General features: G+C 45.5%; 1 protein-coding gene across 5 annotated transcripts in view; it reads right to left on the bottom strand.

Moving 5' to 3' along the window:
* Mta3 (metastasis associated 1 family member 3) overlaps nt 1-26,041 on the bottom strand; it is a 121,834-nt gene that overhangs the window by 6,508 nt on the left and 89,285 nt on the right. For 3 of the 5 annotated variants that reach the window (XM_029531306.1, XM_029531305.1, XM_029531307.1), the window contains exons 13-16: nt 25,337-25,485; nt 24,369-24,591; nt 17,062-17,148; nt 13,470-13,616 (exon numbers count right to left, since the gene is read on the bottom strand). In XM_029531306.1, the coding sequence (XP_029387166.1) occupies nt 13,470-13,616; nt 17,062-17,148; nt 24,369-24,591; nt 25,337-25,485 (606 nt within the window). Of the gene's footprint in view, nt 1-2,588; nt 2,703-13,461; nt 13,617-17,061; nt 17,149-24,368; nt 24,592-25,336; nt 25,486-26,041 lie in introns of those variants that run through there. The other 2 variants (XM_021217431.2, XM_021217433.2) reach the window with 2 other exon arrangements.

Raw genomic sequence — 26,041 nt, 5'->3', positions numbered from 1 at the left:
CTAAGTGAGGTTCACTCAGTCATTCATTGCCTTTCCTGAAAGCAATGGAAGACCAGAGCCTCCTCGGGCAGAAAGCTGTGGTCTAACTGGAATGAGCCACTGGAGGCGGAGTCTAAGGCTGTCAGGCTGTCTGTAGGATTGGAAACCCAGAAGACTTTGAAAAGGAAGACAACTCAGGGGGTCCTCAGATGTTCTTACCCTGCCGCCCCTAGATCACAGGCTCATTTCTGACTGGTAAGGACAGAGGAAGCTCTGAGAGCCTAGAAACATCAGAAGGGCTCAGTGACCTGAGAGGGGTGTTAGTAGCCACTTATGCTGGGAAGGTATAACTTGGAGTTTAATTTCTACCAGTTTACAGGGGCTGGGTCAAGATGATTTTTCCACTGAAAACCCACGAAGCTAAGCAAATCTGAAGACCCCAAATCTTTAATCCAGTGGTTGTCACCCTTCCTAGTGCTACAGCCCCGTAATACAGCTTCTCATGTTGTGGGGACCCCCAGCCAGAAAATTGTTTTCATTGCTACTTCATAACTGTAATTTTACTACTGTTATGAATCATAATGCAAACACCTGTGCTTTCTGATGGCCCGTCACAGGGGTCGTGACACAGTTCGAGAACTGCTGCTTTAAACTAAGCCTCCACGGGATCACAGTGATCGGGGCTGGAGAGATGGCCCTGTGGTTAAAGTGCTCACCACTCATGGACGGAGACCAGTTTGGATCTCCAGAACTCAACTCGAAATGCTAGGCAGGCGTGGCAGCCTGCCTGTAATCCCAGCCTTGGAAGGCGAGGGTGAGGATCCCGGAGCAGGCTGGTTAGCAAGAGGAGTCACACTGGGCTGGACTGAGAGACCCCACCTCAGTGAAGTGGCAGAGTGGTCATGATTCTCCAACCTCTGCCTCCACACATGCCAACATGCACACTGACATGTGCCAACATGCAGACATGTGCCAACATGCACACCAACATGTGCCAACATGCACACCAACACGTGCCAACATGCACACAGACATGTGCCAACATGCACACAGACACATGCTAACATGCACAGACACGTGCCAACATGCACACAGACACATGCCAACATGCACACCGATACGTGCCAACATATACACAGACACGTGGCAACATGCACACAGACAGACATGTGGCAACATGCACACAGAAGCATGCCCCCTGCCACACAGAAATGGGAAAAGGAAGAAATAAGGGTCAAAGTGATTTTCCAATTTAACCACTTGCTAGAGCAAAACTCAGGACACAGCAGAGGAAATGGAAGTCAGAGTCCCTGTAGCCTGCCATTCACAGTGACTTGTGTTTTAAGTTTCAGAGAGAAGAGACAGGAAGATGGAACCAGTAGTCAAAAGGGAAAATGTCAGCAGGACATAAATGTGAGATTAAGCTTTAAGGAGGAGCACACATGGAATCAAACTGTCTGCTGTAAATATGTTAAAGAAGCTATAGCAGAACTGCCCTGAGCTCACGATCCTCCTGCCTCAGACCCCAAGTGCTGGGATTACAAGTATGGCTGCCCCTATAGTGTATTGTAAAAATATAAAAGGACATGCCCTTGATCCAGCACTCAAGAGGCAAAGGCAATCACATCTCTGTGAACTCAGGCCATCATCTCTCCAGCCCAGTCCAGGACAGCCAGGACTACACAGTGAGACCCTGTCTAATAAATAAATAAATAAATAAATAGATAGATAGATAAATAAATAAATAAAGCGCCGGGCAGTGGTCGCACACGCCTTTAATTCCAGCACTTGGGAGGCAGAGACAGGCAGATTTCTGAGTTCGAGACCAGCCTGGTCTACAGAGTGAGTTCCAGGACAGCCAGGGCTATACAGAGAAACCCTGTCTCAAAAAACCAAAAAAGAAATAAAGCAATATAAAAGGACTGGATGGCCAACCATGGCGCACGCCTTTGATGCCAGCACTTAGGAGGCAGAGGCAGGTGGTCTTCTGTGAGTTCCAGACCAGCCAAGACTACAGAGACGCTGTCTTAAAAAGTAATTAATTAATTGTATATTATTAAAATGGAGTAGAATATTACTTTATGGGTTTTTAAAATCTGTGATGGAGCAATGTACACTGACTTTAAGGATTCTGTTTGATTCATTTCACTCGAATTTCCTAAGAAAAGACTCAATTAAAAGTGCAGGCCTGTGATCCCAGCATTCAGAAAGCTGAGCAGGAGGATGGAGTCAGGGCCCGACCTGGGTCACATAGTGAGGCTATATGGAAAAGATAAAGAACACAGAAGAGGAAGAAGAAAAGAGTGCTTACCTAGCATGCAGAAGGACTTGGGTTCAGAGAATTGAAAGGAACAACAAACTCAAGCCAGGGCTGGACCAGTTCAGTGGTCTAGCACGCATGAGGTCCTTGGTTTGATTTCTAATGGTGCAAAAACAAAACAAACACCTACAGACATTTTTTATTACATTTTATTATTTTTAAATATTTTTTATATTTTTATAAAATTTCATTACATTTTATTAATCTTTGTGTGTGTTTGTGTGTTTGTGTGTGTGTGTGTGTGTGTGTGTGTGTAGGCATGTGCGTACCACAGTGCACGTGTGGAGGTCAGAGGGCACTTGAAGGAGTCGGTTCTCTCCTTTCACCATGAGGGTCCCAGGGATCAAACTCAGGTCACAGGCTTGGTGGCAGCGCCTTTACCTGCTTAGCCATCGTTCTGGCCCTAAAAACAATTTTTAGAAAAGAGATGAAAAAAGAAAGAAAAGTGATGTGGTCATACTGATATTAGAACACAGACTACTAGATAACAAGTATTAACACTGATAATGAGGGTCACTTCACAGAGGTTAAAAAAGACATAAAAATCATATATGCACTTACAGACACATGCAGCAACAGAATTGAAAAATATATGAAATACAAATGGACACACTAATGGGAAGACAAGACAAATTTGATTGGAAAGTTAAGTTCAGACAGTTTTCTAGAAAGAGAAGGACCTTGGATATGCACCTGTCAGGGGTTGTAGGATTGTGTTAACTAGGTGAAAGACCCGTCCACTGTGGGTGGCACCATCCCCTAGTCAAGGTCCTGGATGCTATAATTGGAGAAAGGGGGCTGAGCATTCACTTTGAACTCCTTACCATGGTGGACTGTACCCTCGAACTGGGAGCCAAAGAAACCTTTTCTCCCTTATGTTTTTTTTTTTTTTGGGGGGAGGGGTCAGGTATTTTAATGAAATAACAGAAAAAGAAACTAAGGCAGAAAGTTTTCCCCTATTTCCTTGTAAAAGCCTGGGAGTTCTCTGAGGAAGAGTCTTTATACATTGGTTTCTGAGCTGTGTCTTTATTTATCGAGGCACCTAGATTAAAAACTGAGAGGCTGAGAATGCTCTCAAATACTTCTCCTGTTCAGTTCTCTGTACCTACACAGTGACTCAACCATCTCTAACTCTAGTCCTAAGGGAATCTGTCACCCTCTTCTGACTTCCCTGAGCACGAGGTACACACATAGTGCACATACACACATGCAAGCAAAACACTAATATACATAAAAATATAAAAATAAGCTAGGCATGGTGGTACACACTTTTAATCCCAGCACTTGGGAGGCTGATGCAGGTGGATCTCTGAGTTTGAGGCCAGCCTGGTCTACAGAGTGAGTTCCAGGATAGCCAGGGCTACACAGAGAAACCCTGCCTTAGAACAACAACATTAAAAACAAAAACAAAAACAAAAACAATCCAGTACTGATATCCGGAAGGCTCCTTGGACATTTGTGCCCAACCTTTGACATTGAGTCTAACCTTCCAAGAAACTAAGTCCCTTCCCTTCCCTTGTCTGCATTTCCGACCATATAGGCATCTCTCACACTTGAGGCCTAGCTCTCTAGCCACAGGTTTACTTTATCTTCAGGAAGGTTGGTTACCCTCTATTGGTCACTGAGATGGGGAAATCCAGGGACGGAGTGGTTTTAAAGGCTTTGGAAAGGACGTCTGCAGGTAAACAACACTTAATTGAAGAAGTCAGCATGGGCCCTCACAGCTAAAGACCCCACTAGCTACCATGGGCACCTGTCACTCCCCCAGAACTCTCCACATGGCTGGCCTCCAGTTAGGTCTCTTGGGAACCTGCTAGCATTTCCTCCAGAGAGAGACAAGTGTTCTCTGGGAGAAAACTGTGCTATTAGGAAACCCAAGTCTAGGGATGGCCAATCTGGGAACCTTCCAGATATTCTAAAATACCAGGTTGCTGATTAATCATGCCTAATGCACTTGGGTCTATCTTCCTAACAACCCTTACCCCTGTGGCTTCTTAGGCCAAGGAACCATCTATGGTCCTCAGACACTGAAGGAGTTGCCTTCAAGCCCTCTTGATACACCAGGTACTCCTCTGCAGTGCTTCATATTTAACAGCCCACCTGGCCCTTTATACTTCCCTGCTGGATGGAGCTGGACCAGGGGCCATGCGCACAGCAGGCAGGTACTCTACCACTGGGCCACACTAGCAGAAGTTCTGGTAGCCCTGAACTCTAGATTGCTGTGTAGTCTAAGATGGACTCCTGATCCTTCTGTCTCTATCCCCAAGTGCTGGGATTATGGATGTGTGTCACCACAGCTGGACTGTGCAGTGATAGGGGCGATCTCCAGGGTCTGTAGGCCCTCCCAACTGAGCTATAGCTCCAACCCAAAATAACGGTTTTTAACTACACAGTTTAGAAGATATAGTTAGCCAAATTATAGCACTACATTTGAGACTAGGAGACCAGAGGTGAATCTAAAGAAACTTGACTTTTTCCCATAAATAATGTTTTAGAACATTCAGAAGGAAAACTGGTCTTTGGAAATGATGTTAAATTGCTGACAGAAGGCAGTGGGGCCCGAGCATGCCTGGGTATGCCATCCCCTGTCCCTGGCAGTCTATTTTTATTGGCATTTGTGAAGACAGCAGATGCAGCCCCAGAGCTCCAACACTGGTGCGGTGGCCCTCGCTGCCACCCGTTTCCCGGCGCTGAGATGCCAACAGTGGGACTTATTGGATAATGGATGCCAGAGACAAATCACTGAAAGGACACTCCTTACATCCCAGATCATAATATTGTACTTGGAGAGCCATTGGCAGGAGATCCCCTCTCCATGGGTGAGCTAGGGAAACGACATCACTCAATTTGGTAGATAAAGAACAATCTACAGCGTGCCAGCATGCCCCAGGGGAAATAAGCCAGAAGAGAGAGGATTAAAACGGGGCTATTACACATCCATCACTTTTCCTGCCCAACTGCCCTGGCTCCACCCCACTTCTCTTCCGGGGCCTGTTGCTTTGGTTTTCTTAGTCTTAGCCACTGCCCCTTAGACAGTAGCCATGCTGTTATAAAGGTTTAGGGCACCTCCAGCTGTGCCCGGTGGGCAGTATCAGTCCACCGCAGGTTTTTCCGCCAGGTTCCCGTGTGATGGTGGTGGAGTCCTAACACACAATCATGGCAGGGTAAAGAAAGGTCAGCGCATCGGGCCAACCAAGACGCCAGCAGCTGACGCGGGTGGGAGGAGTCCGTCTGCTGAGGAGGTCAGGGGAGGGATACTCAGCCCATCTGCTCTCTCCTTGCTGGATTTTTTTTATTTTTCAAATTTAGTCTTCACTGTGAGAAATACTCTGTTGTCTGAAGATCTTGATGTCCCATCCTGCTGGTGTCTGGCTTCTAATTACACAAGCCTGCAAGCAAGCGAGCCCGCTCTAGAAATGGAATTCCTGTCTTTACTGCTCCTTGGAATTAAGTAATCGAAGGCAATTTCTTTGTAAAGATATCACACCCCTTAATGTGCAAATATACATGGAGACATACCACTATCTACCTCAGCTTCCTCAGTAGCTGGGCCTATAAATAAAGAGCACTGAGTCCCGCAGTCACGTTAGGAGAGTCACACTGAGGTAAGAGGCAAAGGAACCGGGGCACTTGTGTAGTATGTACAGTGCCCAAGTTCAATCCATACATAAACATATGACATGGGTACTACACTCACGAACTCAAAGTAGCTTTGGTCACCTGCATAAGATGGGGCCATGTCCCGTTAAACAACCTCCCATTCATGCTCTTGTAGGCATTGCTAATTAAACTTACTGGGTCACAAAATTACAAAAGACAAAAAAGTCGGAGAGAGGATTCAGTGGGAGGAGCCCAGTAGAAGGGGAGGGGATTCAATGGAAAGGGGAGGGGATTCTACAGGAAGGGGGGGATTCTGAAGGAAAGGGTGGGGATTGAGTGGGAGGAGGAGTGTATTCAGTAAGGAGAGGGGAGTCAGTAGGAAGGGGAGGAGATTCCGTGGGGAGGGGACTCAGTAGGAGGGGAAGAAGTTCAGTGGGAAGGGGCGGGGACTCAGGGGAGGGGTTCAGTGGGAGGGGGAGGGATTCAGTGGGAGGGGGAGGGGTTCAGTGGGGAGAGAAGGGCGTGGTGGTGGAAATGACCCAAATTCATTAAACGCATGGACGAAAAATAGTTTATGAATAAAAAATAAGTCATAAGGAACAAGCTGACATTTAATTTATATATAATATATAATTCACATAACTATAAAACTGGTTGATATCCTAACTTTCCTCTTTCAAATAAAACTTTAATAGCTATTTTCCAAGTCCTCCCCCTCAGTCGTCCTTCCTTCCTCTCTTTTTTTTCTTTTCTTTTTCTTTTCTTTTCTTTTCTTTTCTTTCCTTTTCTTTTCTTTTCTTTTCTTTTCTTTTTTCTTTGTGTGTGTGTGTGTGTGTGTGTGTGTGTGAGATAGGATCTTAAATAGCCCAGGCTGTCTTCAAACTTGCTATTACAGAGAGGATAACAGGTGTGTACCACCTTACTCACGGGAGAGATGCTCTGTGTGTATACACAGAGACCAGAAGTCAACCTTACCCACCGGAGAGCTACTCTGTGTGTGTGTGTGTGTGTGTGTGTGTGTGTATACACAGAGACCGGAAGTCAACCTTGGCTATTGCTCCATAGGTGCTGCATATTTTTGTTTGGTTTTGTTTGTTGTTTTGTTTGTTTTGTTTTGTTTGTTTGTTTGAGATGGTGGCCTGAATTCACCAAGACGGCCAGGCTGGAATTTCCCAGGGATTGATCTTCCTTGAGCAGGATTATGAACAGGTGTCTTCTTAAAACTATATTCACTTATTTTATGGGTGCTTTGTCTACATGTCTATCTGTGTGGCACATGTGTGCTTGGTGTCCTCGGAGGCCAGACGAGGTCATTAGATCCCCTGGGACTAGAGTTGTAGACGGTTGTGGGCTGCCATGCAGGTTCTGGGAATCAAACCTGGAAAAGGGGCCAGAGCTCTTATCTGCTGAGCCGTTTATCCTGAGTGCCCCTCACACCCCAGTTCTGGTTTTCAGAGACACTTTCTCTGTGCAGCTCTGGCTGTCCTGGAACTCACTCTGTAGACCAGGCTGCCTATGAATTCAGAGATCTGCCTGCCTCCTAAGTGCTGGGGTCAAAGACGTTCGCTATCACGCCCAGGTCTCGCCACCACACCCCTGCTTTCAAAAGTGAGTTCTGTAGATGAGATGCAGGCCCTTGTGCTGGCAGGACTGGCCCTTTTCCCAGCTGAGCTAGATAGCTGCAGACCACACTGCAGATAGAATCTTAACACTTACTGAGCACCCACGACGAGTCAGAGGCAGCAGATTTCATTTAAACACCTTTCTACCTTCAAGTGACTCTTTGCATTTTCTCTTTTCTTTTTTTCCACTCTCCCCATGAAAGCCAGAAAAGAAATACTACAGGGACCAGACATGGAGGGAGAAGCTTTGGGAGCCAGAGAATGGAGCCCACAGGTTACTGTTAGACACTTCGCAGTCTGAGCAAGAGACAAACAAAATGAAACAAAACCAAAAGATTCCCGAATACCCAGTGCATTCTCCTATGGATTTGCAAACAGACACTCAACTCTTATACCCAGGAAACATGAACATCGCCCGAGAGAGCATACCTCTCTCAGCACAGCCCAGGGTCATCTGGGGACAACACAAGCAATGTGACTTTGGGTGAGTCACTAAACCTCTCTGAGCTGTTGATTTTTTTTTCCCACTACTGAAATGAAACGATGAAATGATATAAAGCATAAATGATGCCATCGTGAGAACAGCTCTGTAAGGCAGATGCCATCATCACTTTACAGATTGAAGGAGGAGAAAACAGGTGCGAAGAAGTCAAAGGCCTCATGGGAGAGGAGACGTCCAGGATTCGTTGCAGCTGCATCACCTGGCTGCCTGTCTCCACTGCCCATGGTTCAGATGCATCTATCCACCCCCGCACACACACACACACACACACACACACACACACACACACACACACACTCCTGCCCTTTCTTGTGCTCTTGGAGACACAGACAGCTTCCCTTAAAAGGCCTATCCGTGATAACTGAGCATTAGCGGAATGGAACTCCTATAGCAGGTTCTCCGTCTGCCAGCAATGCAAATGGCATCAAAGCACCTCTACGTATGTCAGCAGATGGGCGACAGCACCGGGCCCGACACTAGGACGTACCTCACTGAACGTATCTGCGTGGTCTGACTGTCAGATCAACCCTGCCTTTCCCGCTCCCTGCACTGAGGCGTCTGACACCTGAGTCCGTCTGCACTGGCAGAGTTAGTTCCATTGGGTGGGTGCTGTATGTGGTCCAACGCCTTAGGACTGGTTTAACCCACACTCACATGCTTATTCTCTGACCCTAGTCTATACCAGGGCCAGGTAAAAGACAGAAACTTTCAGGAAAGCAGTATGAAATTGCCTGTCTATTTGGGGGTGGGGTGGGGGGACAAGGTGATCTAGAATGGAGCTCAGCTGTAGACTGCTTCCCCAGAAAATGTGTGTTAGTGCACAATGCCCTAGGTTAGACCCCAGTACTGTAGACACTAGGCATGCTGGCACCTTTGCTACATCTGGAGTTTGAGGGTAGCCTGGGATCTGGGATATGTGGCATCTTGTCTCAAAAGAACAAGAAACCATTTTTTTTTTTAATGTCTGAAAAAATTCCTTCTTCTTACAAATATTGAGAGTTCCCACCATCAGGAACCGGAAGTGCACCCGTGCTTGCTGCCTGCCGCTGTGGTCAACAATGCTGGCTTACGTCTCTGCTGCTATGATGTTCCGACCTCACCATGAACCCAGAAATACAGAACCAAGGGACATAAACTTGGAACTTCATGGAATCATAAGCTACACAACATTTTCTTGCCTAAAAGAAAAGAAAGCGCCTGAGAGGCAAGGATGGGAGATGGGTGACAGAGAAGGGACAGGAAGCTGGGAGGCAGGGGCAGGAACACTCACTGGAAGCAGGTTGTCTGCAGTCAGTTAGTTTCCCCTATCAGCAGTCCTCACAGTGTTGTCCATCTGTTGGCTGTGGTAATTAAGTAGCTGTGCTAATTGGTTTCAATATTGTATCATACAGGGTAAGGCTTTCCCCCATGAATCTGTAACTGCTCTGGTATTTGACAATACTAACTAGGAGATGAAAACTTACTACACTAACCAGATATTATCCAGCACTGGGGTTAGTCAGGACCTGGATCCTAAGAGAATAGGAAACGTGGTCATTGTTCCAAGGAAAAGGCCCACTAGGAATTTGTTTCTGTAGCAGTCTGGCCTCTAGGCACCAAATTTATCCATCTGATGGCTTCCTGACACTTGAGACCAAGTCTCTAAAAAAATTAAAAAAAAAAATTTCTTTTGCCACCAGCTTCCTCTTTTCCTAGAAGGGAACGCTAGAGAGCTACAAGCTCTGTTCAGTCAGACACACCCTGTTAGCACAAGCAGCTTGTTCCAGTCCTAGCCACTCTGTCTAGCCTAGCCAGCCCTGACTGTCCTGGAACTAGCTCGGTAGACCAGGCTGGCCTCGAACTCAGAGATCAGCCTGCCTCTGCCTCCCGAGTTCTGGGCCATCACGGCCTGGTATAGCCTCTGAAGCGTCTAAATTGAGACACTTCCAGTTTCTGTGCTCTTTTGAACCCAAGGACATTCGCTGTGTTAGTTGCTCTGTTCTACCATCCAGCTGTTGTTCTACTGATGTCTTATAATAACTTAGCTGTTAAAACAGTTAATATAGTTTCTATTTCTACACTTAATCTTAGCCCAAAGGCCGAGAAGCGATTATAGTTTCTATTTCTAAATAGTACTCATATTGCTTAAAAAAAAAAAAAAAAAAAAAAAAAAAAACTATTTCAGGCTGGGAAGATGGCTCAGCTGAGCTCGCAACNTTAATCTTAGCCCAAAGGCCGAGAAGCGATTATACAGTGTACTTACATATAATAAATAAATCTTAAAAAAAAAAAAAAAAAAAAAAAAAAAAAACTATTTTCAGGCTGGGAAGATGGCTCAGCTGAGCTCGCAACCAAAAATAAAAAGAAGCACGTTTAAAAGTTTTTATCTTATTTTTAATTATCTGCGAGGGGCTATGTGCACATGACGGCGGTGAGGGTGGAAGAGGAAGCTGGAGTTAAAGGCTCCTGTGAGCCACCAGGCAAGCGTGCTGTGTCTTCTGCAAGGAGAGAATGATTCTAACTCCTGAGCAGTCTTGCCAGCCCCTTCTGCTTTAAGGTTGGGTATGTACCCTGGGCAGGTCTAAAGCTTAAGACCCCTCCCACCACTTCCTCTCGAGTGCTAGGGCTCCGGGTGTGTACCACCACACTCTCTGCTTGCTGTAGTAGTTTCTAGAAACTGATTCTGAAACTCATTGTCCTTGACTTAGAGTCCATCTGTGCCCATACTTGGCAGTCTGGGGAATTACAATCCATTGTACTAGGTCCGTTTTCTTCAACTCTTTCCTTTGTATAATTTATATTGTGCACCTAAGTGCCAGGCTCTGGGCACATAGATACAACTGTGTGCCCTAACAAAAACCCACCCCAACCAGAGATCTTTTTGGGTGAACTGAATGAGAAGGCACAGGTTAGGTTGGGCTAGCACACTGCAAGGCATGTTGTCACCAGCCTTCTTTCTGAGCTGCGACAGCGGATTGAAGAAGAGTTCTGAAGAAAGACTGGGTGTCTTTGGGAAACGAGGCAGGTGTCATCCCCGGAGAGCCGCTGGCCTGGTCAGTAAAGCGTCAGGAACTCATGTGGGCTGTGTCCCTGCATCCTCTTCAGAGTGCAGAGGCAGTGACCTTGCAACGGGCATTCATTCAGAGAGAAGCAGGGCAAACTGTTCTGGAGGCGAAATCCCAAGGAGCTGGGGGTCATGACGCTGGGTACCAGGTGCTGAAGAGATGACTGAAGCTGCCGTACAGGTCTGAACCTGGCTCCAGAGCGGCCGTATGAGGTGTAAAGGAGACGTCCAGCATTGGTTACCACTGAGACCGGTGAAGGACTGGGGGGTGTGGCACACTGGTGGACTGCTTGCCTTGTGCTGTGGCTTGAATGTGAAATGTCCCCACAAGTTCTACATTTCAACACTTGGTCCCCACACAGTGGCCCTGTCTGGGAGGCTGTGGAAGCTTTAGCAGGTGGAGGAAGCAGGCCACTGGGGTCTTATAACCTGGCCCCCTTTTCCGTTGACTCCATTTCCTGACCGCAGATGCAATGTGACCAGATGCCACTCAGTCCTGCCCTGTGCCTTCCTTATCTTGCTGGACTATATTCCCTAGGTCTGTGAACAAAATAAAATCTCCCTTCCTTAAGTTCCTTCCTTTAAAAGTTGTTTTTTGTGGGTATGAATATGTGGATGTATATGTTTGAGTAGGTACATGTATGTGCAGGTGTGTGCAAGCTTTAGAGGTCTACCTGTCTACACACACACACACACACACACACACACACACACACACACACACCACCTCTCTGCTAAAGCTGCAGACACATGACACCTGGGTTTTAGGTGGGAGCTGGGATCCAACTCAGGCTCTCACACGTGTGTGGTAGGTACTGTACTGACTGGGCCATCTCACCAGCCCTTAAGTTGGTTGCTTCTTGGTAGGTATTTCTGACACAGCAGTGAGGGAGACAACAGCCACATGTAGTTAGCAGATAGAGAACCCTGGGTTCGATCCCCCCGACACTCCCTAAAATGGGCATGATGGCACACACCTGGACCCAGCACCTGGGAGGGAGGGGCAGAAGAACGGGTACTCAAGATTAAGTCTTTAACTACATAGGAGGTTTAAGACCAGCCCATCTCAGAAAGGAGGAGGAGGAGGGGGAGGAGGGAGAGGAGGGACCACAACCTGCTTTATGCTCCGCAGCAGGACTCAGGGGAAGCAGAGGGCATGACTAGATGGAAATCAAGGAGCCAATACTCTATTTAAGCCTGAACCCAAGGCCCCCTCTGTGAGTGAGGAAAAGCTGGAACGAAATCCCATTTCTCCCTCGGACTTCCTCTTTGCTTGGTCTTCTACCGCCTCCTTGTCAGGCACATGAGGGACAAGGAGCTGATGTTCTTACTGCTCTGACAGAGTTTGTGTAAACCTGCTATGCCGCCAAACCCTTGAGAGGCACATTTCTAGCACGTGATAGCTTACAAACACAAACTAAACTCTTCACCCGCAGTATTTTACTCCTCTCGGCAGGATGATGGCCATCGAACGCCACGGAAAAGGACGTCAGCCATGGGAATTATCAGGAGACCTTACTCTATATCCGTGCTCCAGGGCCTTGTTATACGTAATTTACTGTCTCTGAAAAAGGTAGAGCTCCGAAGGCAGGAAAAGCCTGGAGAGAGTTTTATTCATAAATAATTGCCAACACTTAAACAGTAAAGACAGCTTCAGACTCCAGGACATCCGAAATGAACAATATCCACCGCCTGCGTGATCTATTACTGTGGTGTTTAGGGTCCAAATGGTGAGATAATTCAATTCCGCCTGAAGAGTCATTATACGTACGGCTGAGCCGAAGAGATGCGCTCTGGGTAAGAGGCGATATTTCGAAGGTTTTTCCATTTCAAACAAATTATTTCTGTATTTAGGATATCACCCAGGCAATTCCTTTCGTGATATGTGGCCCTCTCGGGCAATTAAAAACATGGATATGATGAAAGAAGTTAGGGGCAGATGCCAAATCCAACATGATCCACAGAATACAGAGAAAGCCCTGGAGCTCACTGAGGGCTCGACACAAGGCACTGTAAACCTTCTTGAGAAGTGAGCCCAAATAGCAGCAGGAGCACCGGCTAATTACAGATTCCCCTAAGAACTATGCTCTTGCTGCATGTGGAAGTGGAGAGCTGGCACTGAGCGGGGTCTCCCTGGCCCACAGCAGCATTTTCCCCTTCGTTCCCTTACCGGCTCACATTCTCACCAACCTTTGGGCTTTTTTTTGGAACATGAGCTCATGTAGCCCAGGTTAGCTTCAAACTCATTTGGTGGCCGGAATCTGCCTTAAACTCCTGGTCCTCCTGCCTCCGCCTCTACAGTGCCAGGGTTACAGCATGAGCCACCACAGGAGCTAAGGGTACCCATAATAAGCAGGCAGAGTGGCCCTGGCCAGTCAGAGAAGGCTCCGCAGGGTTACGTACCATCTAGACCATTGTGATGGCTGTAGTTTCTTTTCCCCAGAATGCTCAGAGATGTGTGATTCGGAGTGGTGAGCATCCTCTTGGTAGCTGGAGTTTGCAGGCTCGGTGGAGACCGAATTACATTAGGTTTCTTTGCGGGATGGATCTCTGACAGGAGGAAAAAGGTTTATCAACTCAGAGCGTGGTATTGGAAATCTGTACGGACTCTAACACAGCTAATAGGCACACATCTTCTTTCCTAATGACCTGAGGGGTCGGTCCCTTAGGAGCCAGCCATAGCCTTGCATAATGAGGTAGCTTCAAGTGTTGTTACCATGGCTCTGCTTATCAAGGACACTGGCTCCTCCCCTGCTGGCTGGAGCTCTGAGCCTCAGGTGGGGAAGACAAACACTCAGAAAGCCACTTCAGAAGGTCACTTGCAACATGAGATTTGCTAAGGGAATAAAGCACACGGCTTCTTCGGCATGTTAGAAATCTAAAGAGCATCTGCAGAGGCGGCCTCAGAAAAGCCTGCCTCTGTGCTCTGTCCACCAGGAGAGCATGCAGCACATCTGATGTGCAAGGGCTGGGAAAAACAAGATTCCTCCTCTGGCTGTGCAGCTGTCAGCAGATCTGGGACCAGAACATTTCCCCGATGATGAAATTTGAAACCAGAGTTCAAACACTGTAGTCAAAATGTAGATGGCACACTTTGACCAGGGAGATGTCACAAAACTGTGACGTGTATGTGGTTCATGGTTAAAGGCTTTTGCTGAGGGCCACATAACCCGACTCCACTTGTTCTTATGCAGAAACTACAATTTCACAGTGGGAAAGTGGATTTAAAGACCTCTGGCAGAAATTAGTATAAGTGCCTTGGCTCCAAAGCCCCACCCATTCAATGTTCCTCAGAGTTGTCATCTAGCACGTCACCTATGCTCAAACCAACTTGTCTGTTCAACTTGTTTGCCCAACATGAGGGCCAAAATAGCAAGACTTACTGAAATTTAGGAAGCGCCACTCAGGCTGTTATGACTACTCAACTTGGTTTGATCAAAATCTTATACTTATTAAAATGTAGGCGTGGCTTGCCAGTACCATCCAAACAAACGATGTCATCCAACATGACACTGGCGGTTTGCCAGCCTCACGTTTTATTATAACCTGCAGATGCTGACCCGAGTGAGACGGTGAACTCCTTTAACCCTTCAAGTCCCTAGATGCACTGAACCTCTGTCTCTCTAGTTCTCTCTCTCAACCTTGGGTCACATGAAAATACTGCTCCTATGTTTTTTCATCCCTTCAAAACCTACAAAACATTCAAGGCTAAGAGCAACTGCTACCATTGCCGAAAAGGTAGACCTAGCACACAGAGGTAACCACTCCCAGGGATGCGGTGTATGGCAGTGGTCCAGCATCTGCCCGTCCTGCATGAGACCCGAGTTCAGTTCCGAAAACAACTCGCCACACACACTAGTCCTTCCTCCGAGTGCCCAGTGCACATTAAAACCTGTAATTTGTCACACCTAAAGTTTTGTTTGATTGCTTTTACTGCATGCCTTCCCCACTTGACTAAAAGTTTTGAAGACAAGTTTTTATTTATTTGGTGACTCCCAAATTATATTCTACAGTGTGTAAAGGAGCATAACATGGAGATAGGACTCAGCTCAGCCCCATCTAAGGACAGGACAGTCAAGACTTAGGGGAGATGCACAGAAGGTGGCCCCTACTCTGCAATGCTAAACGCTATTTTTACAGGTGGGAAGGGGCCCCAGGAGTCGGTCCTGGAAGAGATGATGCACAGTAACCTTTAAGGCCTTATTCCCCAGGACATGCCCATAACCATGTGAGATGTGGGAGGACATGAAAGCAAGCTGGCTTCTTCTGTTCTTTAACTTTCTTGAGATAGATAGGATCTCATGTAACTGAAGCTGACCTTGAACCCTTGATCGTCCCAAGTGCTGGGACTACACATGTATTCTATGGTTATTTTTATTTTATTTTATTTTAATTAGGCAGGGTCTTGTGTAGGCCAGGCTGACCTGAAACTCACTACGTAGCTGAGACTTCAAGCTCTTTAGCCTTTGAGAACTAAAACAGGAGCTAAGGTATCAGAGTAACATCAAAGTTGGCGCTATGGGCTTCTGAGACAGATAACACATCAAGTTCAAGGCTACACTTTGATTTTTTTCAAAGATCAGATGCCTGAAGTCTGAATACTTCAAACACATAACACATTCCAGGCAGCAGAATGAGGCTCAGTGTAACTCGGAGTATTGAAAAGGAAATATTAGCATGGCAAAGCCCACGGTCTCCTTGCTTCAGAAAGGAAACTCATTATGTTCTACTCTATTGATCTGAAAACTTTAGAAGACGGCTACTGCTGAGTAATTATTAACACTATTCCAGTTGTCATATTTCATTGTGTAAGCGGATGGTCTTTGGAGATTTCCGAGTCACGTGGCATAATAGATATTAGAAAACAACAACAACAAAAAACTTCCTTTTCCACATAGCCAGCCCGTCAACACTGTAACGCTCACGTTTCCCGGGCACCTGGGACACGAACCCAGGGCACTGTGCATTCTAGACACTCACTCTACCACTAAGCCATACGCTTATGGGGGTGGGGGCTGACTGGTTGTTACTGTGCGGGTTGTTTTGTCTTGTTTGTTTTTTTTTGCTTGTTTGCCTTTTGTTTGTTTTTGAAAGGTCTAAGTTAGCTTTGAGGTTTTCTTTACTTTGAGGAAAGATCTAGGGCAGCCTGAAGAGGACCCCAACTTCCTATGTATCCAAGGTTGACCTTGAACTCCTGATCCCTTTGCCTCCACTTCCTGAGTGCTAAGATGCAGGCGTGGGGCTGCTTTGGGGTTTGGGGGCAGGGCTTGCTGGGTACCTGGATGGCCTTGGGCTTCTGGCGCTTCCTGTCTCGGCTGAGTGCTGCGATTTACAGACCTCAGTCACTATGACTGATGCTTTTTTTCTTAATGTTGAAAAATCTATTTTTTTTCCTAAAGCAGAAAAATCCCCCACACAGAGAAACCCTGTCTCGAAAAAGGAAAAAAAGAAAGAAGAAAGAAAAAGAAAAATCCCTTTAATTCTGTTTAAAGCAGTCCTCTATTTAAAGGGAAAGACAAGTCAGAGATAGTATAAGTATCTGAATCAAAATTAAAATTAAGGATATTCACCCTGTACTATTGAATAATTTTAAAATACCACCCCCTCTGCCCATTAGTTTGCTTGGTTTTGTTCCTGTTTTCAGACAGGGTCATGCTACGTGGCTAAGCTGTTCTGGAGCTCACAGCAATCCTCCTGCCCCAGCTTCCCAAGCACTGGGATTATAGGCAGGAACCGCCATATATTTTTCTTTTTTCTTAGCCTATGTCTATTACAATTATTCTGTGTTTAGTTCAACAATTTTTTTGAAGCAAACAAATATATTTAACTCTGTGCAATTGATAAGAATGTCTAAGACAAAATATAACTGTACATATGAGGAAGCCAGCTTCGTCCATTCGAAGGACGTGAATGAACTCCGCATCCACGTTTGTACAGGATGCCTACAGCACGTCAAGGTGTCTCCCGAGTTCTTCCTGTGTCAGGCGATACCCACCTAAATACCCAATGATACATGACAAAGGTTTCCTGGTGCTTTTGCTTTTCAGTGGGCTTCCAGAAAGTTCGGCGTGTCTGTCTGCATCTGATGAGAGAAAGAAAAATGGAGACACCAGTAAGGTGGTTTCTTCTACCTTTAACACACAACACAGAAATAAAGGGTGCGGGGGTGGAGGGTATGGGAGTGGGGGTGGCAGGGAATGCAGAGCACCCACCCTGTTCCCACTACTTCCTCTGGGTAGAGAAAACTGTTTCGAGTTTCAGACCCCCTGTACTGAAGGAGGGGCTCACATCAATGCTCACACTAAAGCCAATCGAGTGTAGGTCTCACACATACCATGTGTGCTCACCTGAAGAGAGATGGAAATGGGCTTCCTTTTGAGTTGTGACATTTCTACATTGTGATAGAACACTCAAGAGTACACACAAGGTGGGACATATCTTAATGTAAGATTAATATGGCTTGAAACAAACCAAACCAACGGTTGGCAAGGCAACGCCATTCAGCCACCCCTCGGCTTAGCTGGAGTGGGCCGGCCGCCCTCAGGAGCCTTGACCCTATCATAACGAAACTCATCTGCACCGGACCGCAGCCCGGCAAAGTCATTTGGTTCTGTTACGGCTCTTGGCTCCATCATACACTGACACTTGAGCTGAGGCTTTAACGGTCCCTAAGTGTGGACACCCAACAGTCACAACGTGAAGGTGGACACTGACCAAGAAGTTTCCTCACCTCATACCACATCATAAAATAGTTCAGAAAAGGAAATAAAACATACAATGTAAACACCATACTTTAAAGCTGTCATCAAGATGGGATCAGTGTCTTTGACACTCATAGGTGTTCTTTGCCTTTCAATTTGGAACCTCAAACACCTTAAAGATTGAGCTTGTTGTGAACACTAGTCCTTTTTCATCAAGGAAATTTAAAAAAAAAAAAAACCTATTAAGCAGATGGAGGAAATAGCATTTAAAAAACATTGAAATAGCATTTAAAAAACATTAAAACAGACAAGGCTGGAGCTGCAGAGGCCCATGCTGCGGGAAGCTTAGAGCCCCCAGGAGTGCACGCCTGGCCGCAAGCACTGTGTACCTACAAGGCAACCACTGACGACGGTTAAAGGCCCTGACTCCCCTCTGCTCCCCTCCGCTCAGATGGTTACCTCTTCGAGCTGTACTAAGTTGCAAAGCTCTTCACTTTCACCTGAGTAACAATGAAGGCAGAGGCAGAAGCCAGCACATCCATAGCCAGTGTGTGTAGATATACTTTGCAAGGATGGAACGCCGGTCCCACCACCAAGCGGTGACACCGCGTTCCTTCTTCCTGTGTCTATTTTGCCTAAAATTCTGGTCAGGTTTGGGGAAGAGACCAGTGGGATTTGTTTTTGTTTTATTCTCCATTAATTCAAGCGGCCTGAGTGAATCGTCTTGGTAAACTCCTCGGCGGTTTGGACAAACACACTCTCTCTCCATAGTCCTAGCAATAAGATACTCCGTGCCCTTCAGTCTGCGAGAACACCAGAAAAACTGTCAACGTGGCTACAACTGACTGACACTGGATGTTATCATCACTTTGACAAGAGCCACCAAACCCAAAGATGGTCACTGACACCACGCCAACCGGGTTTCCACTTTGAACCGCAGGAAACCGCCTCTAGTTTCTCAAACTAAGTCTCACCAATGATGTCATATTCCTGGGGAAAGTTTCCAAGTCCACTCTGGAGATCAAAGCTCTCTAGCAGGACCCATATCTCACTAATAAGTCTATTTTAAAGAGAGTAATTGGTGTGGAGAATTATCAGTCAATTATAAAGAAATTAGGTTGGAAAGTGCTAAGATGGCCTAGCCTGGCTTTAACATGAGAAAAACAGGAGTCATTCAGTAGGAAAACCACATTCGGCTCACAGGAACGTCTGTAAACCTCACTGTGTGATCAATATTGCTGCATCCTGGTCAACAGGCCAGGCAACATCAAGCTTTGTCAGTCCTTGATTCCCAAATTACTCACCATCTCTAGCTCAACACAGAGGAGGCCACTACAAGTATGTGGACAAAAGCAGCAACTGAGGACTGTCCAGAGGGGACCAAAACTACCCAGACAGGGTGGCACAGCAGCACCTCACTCATGTCACTGACTGGGCACTAAGCTCGTTTCTTACGCAGCAGGGCAAGCATCGCATAGTCACATGTTCATGCCAACCTCTGACCTTTTCTCTGATGTACTGGAAATACTGGGGGTAGAAGGAGATTATAACATAGAAAAGCTGTAAAATATACACGATTAATTAAAATGCACAAAGGCTGGGAGGATGGCTCAGTGGATAAAGGTGCTCGGGGCACAAGTCTGACGACCTGAAATGTGGATTGTGCAATCTAAGCATGCCCCTGGGGATAAAGGCAGAACCTCCAGAAGCTTACGGGCCCTTTAGTCTGGTTTATGAAACACTGCCTGGAACAAGACCGGCGAGGGCCAACAGCTGTCCTGCAAACCTTCACAAACATGCTCTGACATGTGTGCTTCTGCACCTTGCTCTCCACATGAGTAAACACATGCACATGCACATGCACACACGCACACTCCTATATAAAGTAAAATTCTTAAAAAAAAAAATACTGACATGGTCTTTTCAGATCTCTGGCAACAAAATCATTAACAGAAACAAAACAGAGTACTCGGTTTTTGATAGAAATGTTTAGCCCAGTGTAGTGGTGCACGCCTTTAATCTTAGCTCTTTGGAGGCAGAGGCAGGCAGGTCTTTGTGAGTTTAAGGTTAGCCTGGTTTACATAGAGACCCTGTCCCCACCCCTCACCGAGAGAGAGAGAGAGAGAGAGAGAGAGAGAGAGAGAGAGAGAGAGAGAGAGAGAGATGTTTAGAAAATACAGCACAGACAAAGACAAATTAGGAGGGAAGTATTGGCGCCACAGATCTAGAAGTAACCTTGCTAACGTTTCCAGAGTTCAGGAAGACTTCTAATAGAAAACAGAAAGGAGCAAAAATAATTGACCAGAAATGTAAGTGCCTTCCAGATCTCTGCGATGATTTCTATTTCACTAGTAATAGAGGATGGAAGCTAGCAGCTATGTCTCTTCCATCAGCTGCATAAGGGTGTCAAAGATGGGGAACACCTCTGCCAAGGTTCTTCAGCAGTGGGCACTCATCCACTCAAGATAGTAGTTTGAGAATATAAGCTGGGTTTCTAGGAGACAATGGGTCATGGCTATTAAAATTCAAAACGCATCATGACAGTAGTTGCCTCTGAAGAACATTTATCAGGAAGGAAAAGAAAGATTATGCGATTTGAAACCACTTGCATAACTTAAAAGAAAAAAAAATTAAGGGACAGAACACTTGCAAGTTTAAGGGCACAGCAGTTAAAAGCACTTGTGGCTCTTGCAGAAGAACCAGCTTAGGTTCCCAGCTGCCATATTGTTGCTCACAACCACCTGTAACTCTAGGCCCAATGGGATCTGACCCCACCTCTTTTGACTTCCATGTGCCATACATACATATGGTACACATACGTACATGCAGGCAAAAAACTCATATACATAAAATAAAATAAATGTAAGAAAAATCAAAGTAACCATTGAAAAACAAATTCCTGGCCGGGCGTGGTGGCACACGCCTTTAATCCCAGCACTCAGGAGGCAGAGGCAGGCGGATTTCTGAGTTCGAGGCCAGCCTGGTCCTCAAAGTGAGTTCCAGGACAGCCAGGGCTATACAGAGAAACCCTGTCTCGAAAAATACCAAAACAAAAACAAAAACAAATGTTTAGAAAACATTTAAGGCAAACACTATTAAAAAACCAGCAAGAGAAACAACCCAATGCGGTTCCCTCCTGCTGCTTTCGAGCTGAGCACTTCAGGAAAGTGTGTGCAGTTGCTAACAATAAATTTGGTTTTAAAATCTAAAAAAAAAAAACAAAAAAAAAAAAAAAAAAAAGAGAAAACCAATCCCAAACCTCCCCAAGAGGTCTTGGATAATTGCAAAGTTGAATTCACATCTTCAACCGGTAGAATCTCCTGAAGAGACACAAGGTACCTTTACTGCTGGTCTCTGGATTTGATGCTACTTAACTTAATTATCTCTGTAAGCTGGCAAAGGGGGGCAGGCCAATTCCTGCCTGCTCTGCTAGGGGCTTTAGCTGTCTCTGAAGTGCTGCTGAGGTGCCCCTTAAGTGAGCTTCAGTGTGAGGATTCAGAATGTCAAATATCTGTGCTCAGGTCTAAAAAGGTTTGTTACATATCACGTATGTATTCCATATATTTGTGCTTTTGTTCTGAGATAGGGTCTGGTATTAAACTCACTATGTAGGTAGCCCAGACTGGCCTCAAAGGAGTGGGAATCCTTCTGCCTCCTCAGTGTTGAGATTATAGGCACGTCCTGGGAGGTTTATAATTTATTTATTTAATAGGAAATACATTCCTTTAAAAGATGAACAATGAAAAAAAAAATCTCATCCTATTTTTTCCTGGCCTCCCACTTCCTTTTCCCGCAGCTATTAATTCTTGCAAAAATCCCCACTTACAATATTGCAAGCCTTACTACATTACATGCTCCTTAATGAACATAAAACGTTATGGAATTGATACTTCCATAACCAATCTGAAAATAGGATTACCTCCTGTCAAGCTCTTAGGTGCTGGCCATGCTTCCCTGGGGCTGCAACCTCGGAGGTTTCCCTCTTCTGCACCCACCCGAATACCCTGTAATCCCTACAACACTGGCTCAGGCGCTGTACTAAGGGAACTACCTTCCTTCCCTAATGCTACTTGTTATTCCAAACATATCCACTATAGCTCTAGTCTTCAATTCTTTAGAATTACAGTGTCTACCTTCTCTGAAAGTACAACAGCAGTATACTATCAGTAAGCCTTGCGTTTTATAGAGATGGAGCAGCCAACACTGCTTTTGAAAAGTCAAGGGAAGCTTATGAAGGAATACACAGCGCATGCACGCACGCACACACTTACGTACGTACTTACGCATGCACGCACTTACGTACGTACTTACGCACGCACGCATGCACGCACGCATTCATGCACTCACATACAGCCATTCATTTCCAATGGACCACAGACTCAGAGCTGAGATAAACTCGTCTACTGAAGAGGTTATAAGAATGTACAGATAGAAAAAAAAAAAAAAAGAATGTACAGATAGAAGAGAAAAGATAAAGCCAAAACCAGCTAGATGCTAGGAGAGGAGCCGGGAAGACAAGCGAGCAACACTGGAACGTTAAGTTGTAAGGTAACAATTGCTCTAAGTGCCTGATTCTCTATGTACTTCAATAGAGATGAAGAAGAAAATAATAAGTTTTGGGATTTCATCACAACAAACTACTGCTGCTCTTCCCCTATTATTTTCCATACCTCGAACAAACAGAATACAATTTAACCCTGACTCTATTCTTAGCAGCATGGATTTCAAGCGACAAGACTGGAATGAAGTGACACAAACTCGCTTTGTTGAGAAGACTCAGCGCAAAGATGACATGCAAATCACCCGAGAGCCAAAGACAAAGCAGCCCGGCCTCGATCCCTCCGCTGACAGCTTCTCTGCCATTTGCTAGAACCAAAGATGATACCGGCCAATCAGTAATTTTCTGTCTGAAATGTTTCAATTATTCCTCCTAAGAAACTATATAATAATGTGTTTTAAATCATCTAAACAGTTTGGGTGGATATATTTATTTTTCTAGTTCCTTAAAATGGGTGAAAAAAATAGCAGGTCTCTGCCCTCAGACCTGCCAGGACAGAACCAAAGATGAGCCTGAGTTCTCAACTATAGTGAGAACGCGGCTGGCTCTCCCCACTCGGGAGGCTAAACGGTCACTGATTTTCACTCTTCTTATAGGCCTTTTACCTTTAAGTTTAAAGATCTTTGAACTTTCAATTTTCTGCTGAAAATCTTTTTTTTTTAATTCTTTTTTTAAAAAGAAAATCATTTTTATAAATGAGAAATTCTTTTTCAGCCGTCATTTCTTTTATGGGCATCCTCTTTGAATCCCATAATGACACGCTTTCATGTTTTTGGTTTTTTTGAAACAAGGTCTCATGTTACCAAAGCTGGTCTTGAATTCCCTGTGTAGCTTGGATGACTTTCAACTACTGATTCTCCTGCCCCGACCATCCCAGAATTCCTGTGCTTCAAAACCAGTTGTTATTTCATAGACAAAGCACCTGAGCCGGGCAGTGGTGGCGCACGCCTTCAATCCCAGCACTCTCGGGAGACAGAGGCAGGAGGATCTCATGAGTGTGAGGTCAGCTTGGTCTACAGAGTGAGCTTCCAGGACAGCCAGAACTACACAGTGAAACCCTGCCTCAAAAACCAAAACAAAACAAAAAAACCTCAAACAAACAAAAACAAAACAAAACAAAAACAAAAAAGAAAAAAAGGAAAAAGAAAGCACACACCCAAATATCTTTAAGATTTTCTAATCTGCCTCTTTTTTTTTTTTTAATCTATTAAGGAGAAATTATAGGGCCCTAGCAGCCATGTATGTATGACTCCACAGCTACCACAGATTATGTGTACATTTTCAGACACGTGGCAATAAGACAAGAGCCAACAGCTCACTGGAGCAGATAACCTTAGTTCTAACAACAGCAACAACAAAAAGGAAACACGAGAGAGACTGGATGTGCTGGAAACAAGAGCGTAAGTCACGGAAACGCTGACTGGTAATGTATGACCATGCAATGGAACTCAGGGGGGACAGAGGCGTTTGCTCGGGGGTGGGGGGGGTGTTCTTAAAGAGGGTTCTCACGGGGACTTAAAACTCACTACACTCACAAATACAGGATTTCTTAGGAAACACTGTGTCTCCTACAGTGTGATGGCTGCAAGGCTCCTGGGAAGACTTTGTCAAGACATACAATTCCTAACTAGCATAAATTAGCAAATTTTATTAAAACCTGATGAATCCTTAAGACTGGGTTGTGATGTCTTCTTAGAGCTTTTATCATCCTTTGAGTTTTCACTGAAACACTACCAAACAGGTAGATGTGCATCACTTAAGGTCCCTCTGGGCATCTGTGCCACAAAAGCCCGCTGGGTAAGGTTAGCTTCCCCCACCTTCTGATTAGTGCTACTCTGAAAATTACAGGGATTTTGATGTTGTTTTTCAGGGTGGCATGATATAAATGGCAGCAGACAAGAACAATGTTTAAAAAAAAAAAAAAACAAAGGCTGTACACAAGAACTTATGTTTATTGCAAACAAACAAACAAAAAGAGAGAGCGAGGGAGAGAGGATGGCGAGGAGAGGAACACGTAAGGTTAAGAATTGAAAAGCGTCTTACATTCTGCCCTAATGGCAGCATAATTAATAGCAACAAACGGCCGTCTCGCTGCCTGCCGCAGCCGCAGGGTGTTTTTGCAGACCTGACGAGCAATTTTTGTGAAATACGTAGTACGAAGGAAGAAAGCTTGGCGGGTCTTCACTGCAGACTTGGGGCTCCCGGTGTTCCGGACCGGCATGCCCTGCAAGGCCTGCCGGGACATGTGGCTTCTCGCGCGCGGGTCCTGCAATTGTGGAAAACAATGGAATTTTCAGAAGAGAACTTGCCAAAGCCCACAACCACGTGGAAGCATCTGTAACTCAGGAACCTGTCCCTCGAGGGAAAGGCAGTGTGCCCGATGGGTAAGAACGCAGGGAGTGCGCAGGGCAGGGGTGGAACTCAGATCATAGGCGCCATCAGTGAGAAGCTGCCCAGTCGATAGATCGATCGATCGATTGGCCCTGTGGGATGTTTATTATTTGTAAGGAATCCGGAGATTCCGGACTTGCCTCCCTCTGGTAGACATCCTTCTTCTACACGGATTTACCAAGGCCATCTTTCAACTACGGTTCACTCAAGACTGGGCCCTTCTTGTCCCTCCACAATAACCAAGGAAAGAAAAGGCTTAATTTGTGTTTGCTATTTTATATAATAAAGTGTTCTCATCAGTATATAAAGGTTACAAGTTGTTTTTTAAAACAAGACAATTTGTAAGCTCTCCTCTCAGGCAAACACCTCCCACACACATATCCTTTTTTTCCCCCTGAATAATCTCAAAAGACCAATATTTTGAATACCTGGGGGAAAAAAAAATCCCACTTTTCCCGGCCCTGGTGTTCACACCCACCGTGAGTATGCAGCGCTATGTTTAACACTAAATCCCAGTTTTGCTCACTTGTAAGCAGTCCTGTGTTGCATTTCTGTTTCCAAGGAAGAGGCCAGTAGCCGGGAAATGCGGTGATTTCAACCTGCGGACCCCACTCACATACCTCTGCAGTTGGGCTGGGAGACTTCTCTTCATCTGACTGGGTAGGCATTTTCAGACCGCCATACTTTTTCCAATACAGCCAACAGGTCGCGCAGAGTCTACACTGCATGTTAGGTGGGCCCCAGGAATACCACTGGTGAGACTGTGTGGCTAAAGACAGAGGGAAAGGGACCAGGAAATCCATGATCTCAATTTAATGGAACCTCAGAGACACCCTGAAGCCACAGCCTGCTTACAGCGTTGTCCACAGTAGTCGCTTACAGTGCATTACATGAGCCTGTTTACAGCTAGTTCCTAAGGCTGTAGGCCAAACATGAACGCATGGTATATGCGAGTGCAGTTTTCAGTACCCTGAAGATACTAAGTTGCTTGTTTCCAGCACACATCAAATGTTTGTCATGTCTATTGAGAGGAGCCACATCTTGGTTTATGCCTCAGGCTGCTGAGATTTTATTTTGTTAATTAAAATTGACTTCATTATATACATGTCTAGAAATAAGTCTTTCAAAGGATATTATTATTACTCGAAGCTCCTTGGCAGTGTGCAAAACCTGAACAGAGTGGTTGAGCTCTCTTAAGGATTGCTAAGGTCCTGAAGAGAGGACTCACTGCTAAGTCAGGAGAGCCAAATAAAACCAGAAACCGGTCTGCTATTTCTTCACTCGGGAAACAAAAATCTCACTTTAGAATTTCTTCTTGAACACAG

Source organism: Mus pahari, chromosome 18 (genome assembly GCF_900095145.1).
Source record: "Mus pahari chromosome 18, PAHARI_EIJ_v1.1, whole genome shotgun sequence".
Classification (NCBI taxonomy): domain Eukaryota; kingdom Metazoa; phylum Chordata; class Mammalia; order Rodentia; family Muridae; genus Mus; species Mus pahari.
This window is presented reverse-complemented; position numbering and strand designations above follow the sequence as displayed.